The following is a 10,424-nucleotide window of genomic DNA, read 5'->3' on the forward strand; positions in this document are numbered from 1 at the left end:
TGAAGTTACTGTAAAATTATAAGCAGCAGATGTAATATATCATGCCATTCATAATACTATATGTTTTCAGTGAAGGAACCTTCATGTTTGTCAGGCAGATTAGTTCAACAATATGACTGTATCAACAAAGAAAAAATATTGAAAAACAGTTCTGAGAGAACAGTGACTTAACAGATGCATTTCTGCAAAAAGATTGTCCTGTTTAAATTCTATTGAAATGAGGCTTTGTCTGAAGTGTCCGCGTTGACGTTTTATTAAGAGTGAAAATTAAGTTACTAAACAGATTGCTAGATTAGAAATCATAAAACTTAACTGTGACAGTAGCTCTAGGTGAGAATAGGAAAAACATATCATTACAAAGACATTGCTGAGTCTCTTATTCTTGTTAGTAACTCCTTCCTTCACATACTGACAGCTGTTGACCTAATTGTCTTTGGGAATGTCCACGTGTGCTGCAGTGCAATACAGTTCATTTATTCCACTACACAGCCTTTGTTTTCAGATGGGTATGGGTACTTTCTTGAATGCTTTCTCTTAAGTGAGCTTGTTTCAATTGAATTCATGATGGCTGGTGGTCCAAGTCTCAGCATTCTTCGCCACAGGTAGTACCTTACCGGCAGTCTCAGCAGATAACATTAGCAAACCCAGGTCAGAAACCTGTTCTCCACTGAAAAGTGACCAAACACATTCATCTTCATTAAGGCTAACCATGTTCAACAGCGGTTCAGCTGTCCTGATTGCAGGTACCCACTGACACTTGCAGAGGGCATTGTTTGTATACAAAGTAATTAAAGCTTTTTGCTTCTCCCTTTGAAACAACAGTAGAGTGTATTATGACATTCGGCAAACCTGACTATGAACAAATGTCCAAAGAAATTTCAAGACTTACTGGTATGAAAGTGCCAAAAAATTAGAAGCTGTTTTGAATTTAAAAACAGAGGGAGAATATATCAGTTCTTTTAAAAAGGGGACATTCCAAATAGCAACTGCATCTGTGTTTCACAAATGGGGCTATAAAAACTACAAGAAAAAGTGGGTCTTTTTTTTTATGGGTAATATCCAAGCTTAATTAATATCACAGCCATTTATATATTAATGAAAAGCCTAAAAAGCCTAATCCTTTGGAAAGATTCATATATGCTTTCATGTAGTTTAGATCAGGATTGTTATGGAGAAAGAAAAACATCATCTTGATGCGGAAATAAACATTTGGTCTTTTAGATAGTTGCAAAATACAGCCAAGAAAAGATTGTACTTTGAATCTTAATCTACATTAGAAGTTTATTCATCGAATCAAAAGACGATTTCAATTTACATGAAAAGGAGACCTCTCACTAGTATCTAACATGCCTCAGAAAAATATCAATATTTACAAATGTTCACATCTAATTGAGGGCATTTTATTTCACCATCAGCAGTGTGGTGGTAAACATGTTACTGTCCTGGACAACAGTTTATCTTGGCATTGGTCTCATTTGTGTCTAATAATATTGCAAATCTTGTGAGAAATGCCAGACTTTCTCAAAGCAAACAGCTGGGCCTGTAAAGACTGCCAAACTCTTGAAGTCTGTCAGATCAGTTTCAACAAACGTGGAATGTTCATTGGTAAGGAAAACTACATATATTTTTTAAAACTGCTTTGAAGCTAAAAGAGAATTTACACTTTGTTTTCCTCTAAGGCTCAGTGAAGCCTGGAGCAGCTCTTATGTTATCCAGACCAACTTTGCCTCTTTCTGATGATATGTTCATTCCATTGCAATAGGTGATATTTCAAATGTCTATTTTTGCCCTATCTGTGTTGTAAATTTCTTCTTGATATTTATGTTTCTACATGTTTTATTGTAGGAGAAATTCAAAACATTTCAGTTAAGTCTGAAAATTGGTCCAGATGAAGGAGAAAGCCTTCTTCAGAAGAAGAATGGTCTGACTGATAGGTCAGCTTCAGAATAAAGCCAAGCCTGAGAAACAACAACCCAGCATCTTCCCACGACCAGAAGAAATGTACACTGAGAGACCTTCCAATCTAATCAAACACCCAGGGCAGACAAGCGTTCCTTCCCTCAAAAATATAAGTAATTTCTCCTTAAATATCACTGACTGCACCCAGGTTGTGGTGCCAGAGGAAGTTTTTTTCACTGTTGCTGCTGCTGGCATACTGGAAAATCTGCTTGTCCTTATTGCTGTCATTAGGAATAAGAATTTACACTTGCCCATGTACTTCTTCATTTGCAGTTTAGCCATTTCAGACATGTTAGGTAGCTTGTACAAAACTCTGGAGAACATCTTTATCATCTTGTGCAAAATGGGATACCTGACACGTCGTGGGGACTTTGAGAAAAAGCTGGATGATGCCATGGATTCCATGTTTATTCTGTCTTTACTGGGGTCAATTTTCAGCTTGTTAGCTATTGCAGCAGACAGATACATCACTATCTTTTATGCTTTGCGGTACCACAACATCATGACACTAAGAAGGGCGGTGGTTATCTTGGCAATCATTTGGACATTCTGTGCTGGCAGTAGCATTGCCATTGCCCTCTTCTCCTATGAAGCAGCAACAGTCATTCCCTTCACCATCCTGTTCCCTTTAATGATGTTTTTTATACTGTGCCTCTATGTCCATATGTTCCTCCTGGCTCGATCTCATGCTAAAAAGATTGCCTCACTGCCAACCAGCACAGTCCATCAAAGAACTAACATGAAAGGAGCCATTACACTGACCATTTTCCTTGGAGTTTTCCTTTGCTGTTGGGCCCCCTTTGTTCTTCACATCCTCTTAGCAAGGTTTTGCCCACATAACCCTTACTGTGCCTGCTACATGTCCATTTTCCATGTGAATGGGACGCTCATAATGTGCAATGCGATCATCGACCCTATGATTTTTGCATTCCGAAGCCCAGAATTACGGAGTACATTTAAGAAGATGTTCTGCTGTGCCAGGTCAAACTGGAACTGGTAAACACTTCATGGAAAATGAAGATTATAGAAGCACACCTATGGGGTGCTGTGCAACATCAGTTTGCAGAGTTAAAAATACTAAGAATTATGCCCAAAGTAATACTAGGCTTGTAAGATACTGCCAGTGACTTTCAGAGGGCTACCAAAGAATGCATAAAAATTAAGTATGCACACAAATCTTTGCTGACCAGACCTCCAGAAATATTACTGATGAAGTTAATTCTGCCAACAATTTTAATGCCATTTCAGAATAATTCAGATATAAATCTTCTGCAGCAAGTATTGCATTACACCAGAGATGAGTTTATGCCAACTTATTTTGTATCAGTAATTTCATTTTAAAGTGTATACTACTTTAAAATTCTATTGTTTAAATCACAGTGAAATGAACATTTGTTTCTAAACTGCACATCTGTATAAAAGTCTATGACAAAGCAGAAAATACAGACATGTAACTGGATTTTGCTGGAAAAGTGAATTCATGACTGTTCTTTAACATTTAGTCTCCTTAAAATCATGTAATTAGTGTTCTCTAAGTTTCAAAAATAACTTTTGGAGTGTGAGTCCAAGAGAAGAAGATATTTTGGTTTAAGAGTTATTTTTAGTGACTGAAGAGTTTCTTCCAACATAAAGTTGTTGTGGCTGCAAAGACAGGTTTTGAATCTTAAAACCCCAAAGCCGTGCCTGGACTAGCAAAGGGAATTGCTGAGCTTGCCAGGTCCCCATTGGAAGTCCCTGGGCTACTTTGCTTTAATAAAATAATAAACTTCGCAGACAGTAAAAGAACATTGATTAAGCCATGGCTTTCTAAACGTGCCACGACAAAGAATTCAAAAAATAAAATACCGGAGATAAAATTCAAAGACCTCCAAGGAAGTCAGTCACCTGGGTAAGGAGTCAGTTAGCCAGTCTGGAAGGATGCTACAAAGCAGTTTGTAATTTACAAAATCCTAGTGAGAAAATTTTTAATTGCCCCTGCCAAGATAATACAAAACTCACAAAACTTTTTTAATTTTCAACAGCAAAGCATACTGAAGCAGTCCAGAGCATATGGTGAGGAATTAACCTCACAATAATTCAGTGGAGTTATTCAGCTGTGCCAGAAACAGAATATTTAGTAAGACAGCCATGAAACTGAGAAAGCCAAGGCACAGCTAGAACAAGAAGGAGAGGAAAAGACAAAATCTAGTAGAATTCATGGATAAATAGAAACATTTACTCTGATGTAACACTAAGAAAAACAGGAATTTCAAGATATATGGAATATGGACCAAACCATAAATATTCAGGTGGACTTAGGCTTACAGATAAAGGTATAAGAAAGGAAGTCCACTCTAACTCTACAGATGCAAGGTCTCTATGTTCAGACTGAGATCTCCAAGTGTAAATTTTAATAAAATATATACAATAAAAATTAACCTATAACTTCTAAACATGGAGAAGTAATCAACAAAGAACATACATTTAGCACTGCAAAGAGGAACATTCAAGACAAACATGTCAAAATCCACAATTCAGCAGTAAAATATATCACTGAAATTCTGTATGAAGTCCTTTGCAAAGGACGGATCATCTTGTGGAGACACTGGCAGTTTCAGCTAGGAAAAGGACAAATGTGAGAGACCAGGCTCTTTAAACTGGTGATAGAAACTTGATGACTGTTCCTGTTAGACTGTGTGTCTAATATCCAGACAGCCAGCAAGGTGGGGAAAAAGCTGCTACATAAGGGGATCTAAGACAAACCAAAGAGAGAGAAGGTTTGTAAATTATGGGAACTGCCTGTTGTTCTCTATTTTTAATGGGTTCAGGGTGACAGAACTTACCATGTTCTCTGCATAAATTTGTAAGAAATGCAGATCCTATGCATTTGCAATACAGCTGAAATCTGAGGCAGAATATTAGATCTCAAGCTGAGCCTGAGTTGTATAAAAGAATCAATATAAAATTCAAAAGACACATATACAAACTTTTTTTTTCTTCAGTGAGCGCTAGTTATGATTAAATGGAGCATTCTTTTGAAAATATTTCATTTCAGGGGAGGCAGAGTAAGGAAGAGCACAAAATATTCTTGAATAAAAAAGCTTCTAGGAAGATTTTTGGTTTTAAGTCTGCCAGAATTTCTTGCATGTCAGGAGATGGGTAAATCTCCATATGTTATCTCCTAATTGGCTGTAAATTTGGCTTGCATTTTAGCTGTTGTGCAATATCCAAGTAAATAAGTTTTTCTGTTTCACATATTAATATCTCCATATATTTCCCTGTATTGCTCTTTGAACAGATTCTTTAAGCCATAATTTGTGAAGCCTTCATTGTATTGTACTAAAGTCACTCTTGAAACTCTACTTTGATATATTAATGTATAACAGTGAACACTTTTCTTAGATTTTGGGACTTTCCTTCACCTGCTCAGTTTTAAATTACAAGTGGTTGGGGGGAAGAACTGGACCTTAGCATTGGGAGAAATAAGTTCATCTCAGATCCTACCAGAAGCTAATAAACCTGGAAGGAAAATCCAGTCCCTTGAAAATCACAGGCAACACGACAATCAATGTTTCATTTGGAAGGGCCCACAGAACTTCACATGCCTGTGGCAACAAAATATTTCCTAGCCACTTACTGCAAAACCAAAGAAGAAAAGCTCCTGTTGTTTTGCTTTCTGTTGTTTTGAACTGAACTTCATGTTCAGGAACAAAGTGAACAAATCTGATAAAGGCACCCAAGGGAATTAATTCCACTGAAATAGTCAATATGCCAGTGAGAGACAGACTCGCACAGCAGTTTCATTTTGTTCACAAAATAGCAAAACGAATATAGTTTATTTGTGAGAAAATATAGTTTAGAGTTTATTTATGTGAGAAAAATCTTGTTTCCATGAATCATGGTCCTGGGCAAGACTTTCAGAAAAATAGATGTCTTGGACTCCTATTAGACAAATAAAATTTCAGTTTTTCAAACAATATTTAAGTAACTGGAAAAGAAGTTTGACTTGAAGTGCAGAGCACCGTCAAAGGCAAGCAATACTTATTTATAATATTTGTTTGTAAAAGGAGTTGAGGCAAATGTTAGCCTTCTCTTTTTAAAAATCTCAAACAAAATACTTCGTATAGAGTCAGCTAAAATTACAGGCAAGGAAAACAATAAAAGGATCTTAAAGTATTTATTTATCGTGAGACCTAATACTGCTTATAATAGTACTGAATTGCAATTATGTTCACAACCTTATCGATTTGGTTGATTTTTTGGATTTGGTTTAGCCTTGGAGGCTTGGAACTTTCAGTACTTTTTTTCAGTACTAAACCTCTGCATTTCAAGGCGATACTTTTTTAAAAAAATCTTTTTGAGTCAGATTTGAACTAAACTCTTCAAATGATACATTTATTCAAACAGAATCTATTCCCCAAGTAGGCACAAGGTCTATTTTTTAATCCTCTCAAGGCAATTACAGCAGATAGCTGTTTATGAAGATATTATGTGTTCATCATTCAATAGCACTTTGATACGGCTTTGTTTGAAGTGTCAGTTTTACAGAAGACACAATGCTGTTGTGAGCTTCTGATTGAAAGAGGATGACTTACAGTACAATTCTGGAGAAATTAGTGTGACCATTTAAAAAAACTTTTCATGTCCACTTCAAAACAGTGTTCTTACATCTGCAAATCCCCTCAAATTACTGCTATAACACAAAGATCATGCTTTTCAACTGTCACACACAGTCTAATGAATCACCATTAACGATCAGGCAATTCTGGATAACCCAGCTGGAGTACAAATGCCTAACGAGTAATTAAAATTATCTATTACTTTCCGTATTTTTTTTTCACTTTAAGACCATCAAACGGGTTTGTTACACCACATTCTATTGCTTCAGCAGCACCTTTACACTACCATTTACTACAACTTCAGTCCTTCAACAGTTGCACCTAAACTTCATATGAACTATTTGAATAAAGGTAGAGCTAGTCAAAAACCATTAGCTAATGACAGGAGTTACTTCACCAGCAACTTTACACACTCTGACAACCTGACTAAGGATGGAAGAGATGGAACACATGGCCTGGGCAGATACTTGTGTTGACAATTCATCTGTAGAAAGTCAGATGCATGATTTACGTGGATACCCAAACAGCCCCTTTATCAGGATTGCTGTATAGAATCAGAATCATAGAATTGTTTGGGTTGCAAACGACATTTAAGATCAAGTACAACCGTTAACCCAGCACTGCCAAGTCCACCACTAAACCATGTCCATAAGCACCACATCTACATGTCTTTTAAATATCTCCAGGGGTGGGGACACCACCAATTCCCTGGGCAGACGACACCCTTCCAGTGAAGAAATTTTTCCTAATATCCAACCTAAACCTCCCCTGGCACACCTTGAGGGCCTTTCCTCTTGTCCTATCACTTGTTACTTGGCAGAAGAGACCAACACCTACCTCACTACTACCTCCTTTCAGGGAGTTGTAGAGAGCGATAAGGTCTCCCCTCAGCCTCCTCTTCTCCAGGCTAAACAATCACCGCTCCCTCAGCCGCTCCTCATAAGACCTGTGCTCCAGACCCTTCACCAGCTGCATTGCTGTTCTTTGGGCATACGCCAGCACTTCAATGTCCTTCTTGTACTGAGCCCCAAAACTGAACACAGTATTTGAGGTGCAGCCTCACAGTATTCAAGGTCTAGCCTCACCATTGCTGAGTACAGGGGGACAATCACTTCCTTGCTCCTGCTGGCCACATTAGTCCTCATACAAGCCAGGATGCTGTTGGCCTTCTTGGCCACCTGGGCACACTGCTGGCTCATGTTCAGCCACCTGTCAACCAACACCACCACGTCCTTTTCGGCCAGGCAGATTTCCAGCCACTCTTCCCCAAGCCTGTAGCATTGCATGGGGTTGTTGTGACCCAAGCGCAGGACCCGGCACTTGGCCTTGTTGAACCTCATACAGTTGCCCTCGGCCCATCAATCCAGCCTGTCCAGATCCCTCTGCAGGGCCATCCTACCCTCCAGCAGATCAACACTCCCACCCAACTTGGTGTCATCTGCAAACTTACTGAGGGTGCACTCCAACCCCTCCTCCAGATCGTTGATAAAGATATTAAACAGAACTGGCCCCAGTACTGAGCCCTGGAGAACACCACTTGTGACTGGCCACCACCTGGATTTCTTTCCATTCACCACAACTCTTTGGTCTTGGCCATCCAGCCAGTTTTTTTACACAGCAAAGATTACTCCTGTCCAAGCCATGAGCAGCCAGTTCCTCCAGGAGAATGCTATGGGAAACAGTGTCAAAGGCTGTACTAAAGTCCAGGTAGACAACATCCACAGCCTTTCCTTCATGCACTAAGGGGGTCACCTTGTCATAGAAGGAGATCAGGTTGGTCAAGCAGGACCTGCCTTTCATAAACCCATGCTGTCTGGGCCTGATCCCCTGGTTGTCCTGTATGGGCCGTGTGATAGCACTCAAGATCATCTGCTCCATAACCTTCCCTGGCATTGAGGTCAGACTGACAGGCCTGTAGTTCCCCAGATCTCCTTCCGGCCCTACTTGTAGATGGGTGTCACATTTGCTAACCTCCAGTCAACTGGGACCTCCCCGGTTAGCCAGGACTGCTGATCAGTGATGGAAAGTGGGTGGATCCTATCTGGCCCCATACACTTGTGTTGTCTGAGTGGTTTAGCAGGTCGCTAACCATTTCCCCTTGGATTATGGGGGCTTCATTCTGTTTCCCGTTCCTGTCTTCCAGCTCAGGGGGCTGGGTACCTGGAGAACAACTGGTCTGACTATTAAAGACTGAGGCAAAGAAGGCATTAGGTACCTCAGCCTTTTCCTCAGCCTTTGTCATTCTGTTTCCTCCCACATCCAACAAAAGATGGAGATTCTCCTTAACCCTCCTTTTGTTGCTAATGTTTTGATAGAAACATTTTTTATTGTCTTTTACTGCAGTAGCCAGGTTAAGTTCTAGTTGGGCTTTGGCCCTTCTAATTTTCTCTCTACATAATCTCACAGCATTGTCATAGTCCTCCTGAGTTGCCTGCCCCTTCTTCAAAAGGTCATAAACTTTCTTTTTTTTTCCTGAGTTCCAGCCAAAGCTCTCTCTTCAGCCAGGCTGGTCTCCTTCCCCTTCAGCTCGTGTTTCAGCACATGGGTATGGCCTGCTCCTGCACCCTTAAGATTTCCTTCTTGAAGAATGTCCAGCCTTCCTGGACTCCTTTGCCCTTCAGGACTGCCTCCCAAGGGACTCTGCCAACCAGTCCCTTAAACAGACCAAAGTCTGCCCTCCGGAAGTCCAATGATACAAAAATTGGCAGATACTATTCTTCAAAGTCCGAACATCTCCATAGGAGGAAACAGAGTATTTGGAAAGTTCCCGAAATAAAACTCAATAGCAACAAAGTTACTATTAAGCAGGCGTCCTTTATTATAGCTCTGGGCAGCACTGGGGATCATTCTACCATGAGTGCTCCAATGATCTGGCAAACTTCCAAAGATTATACACTATAAAGTTGTACATATTCACAGGATTTCTGAGAATTCATATACATAAACATGAGATTTACTGGAACTCATTAATATATGAAAATGTCCAATCCACAGGCGTAGTCATCCTCTTTGGTGGTCTTCAGGGGTCCTCCGGTGGTCTCCCATAGACCTCACTTGTCCACTGGTTGAAATTTGGGCCTCCTTTGTCCATATATGGTCATTGAATTAGCTCATCAGTCCTTTGGCCTTAGAATATTACGAAACCAGTTCCTTGAGTGCTCATCTTGGCACAGGTGTCCTGAGTCTATGTTATCAGTGTTTAGTAAGCCTAACAAGCTTAAGATCTGTTTTAACTGTGCCAGACAAGGAGTCACATTCTTCGAATTATCTGTCCTATTTATCTACTCTGCTTCCGCAAATAACTAAAATTATCTGAGTCAGGTGTTGTCAGAGGTTTAGCCCTTTCACCAAGGTAGCACTTCTGCTGACCCCACTCCTTACTTCTCCAAGAATCGAAAACTCAAAAAGGTTGTATATATATATAAACATTATATATAGAAAGGTTTCCAGAACAAAAAGGCAGGCTGAATTGTGTGCAGCTTTACAGGTCAACAACCTGTTTCAGTGTCATGGCCCTGAGGCACTTGCCAGGTCTGATTGTCCCTGCCCACCCCCAGGGCTCCCCCAACCCTGCCCAGGGCCCAGGACCCCATGTCAGCCCCCCGGGGCTGTCAGCCCCTGCCTCAGCGATGCCACAGCAGGGCCAGTCTCCAGCTCCCCACAGCCCTGCCCTGCCCGGACAGGGGCCTTGCAGATCCTGGCCCAGCCTCAGGCCATCCCCACAGAGGTGCCTGGTGCCCAGTGCTGGGGCAGTGGAATAAGTCCTGGCTGCCAGACCCTGCCCTGACGGGCCCCAGAGGAGCCCCATGGCCACTGGCCCCCGCAGCACCCTGACTTTAAGCTGTTAGTTGCAAACAGGCAGTTAAA

The 10,424-nt window shown here is 40.6% G+C and overlaps 1 protein-coding gene across 1 annotated transcript; it reads left to right on the forward strand.

The window, feature by feature from the left end:
• The first annotated feature begins 1,999 nt into the window (after positions 1-1,999).
• Positions 2,000-2,959, forward strand: MC2R (melanocortin 2 receptor). Its single transcript, XM_009491176.2, has one exon. The coding sequence runs from the start codon at positions 2,000-2,002 to the stop codon at positions 2,957-2,959; it is 960 nt and encodes a 319-aa protein (XP_009489451.2).
• Positions 2,960-10,424: the final 7,465 nt, after the last annotated feature.

This window comes from Pelecanus crispus, chromosome 2 (genome assembly GCF_030463565.1).
Source record: "Pelecanus crispus isolate bPelCri1 chromosome 2, bPelCri1.pri, whole genome shotgun sequence".
Taxonomy (NCBI): Eukaryota; Metazoa; Chordata; class Aves; order Pelecaniformes; family Pelecanidae; genus Pelecanus; species Pelecanus crispus.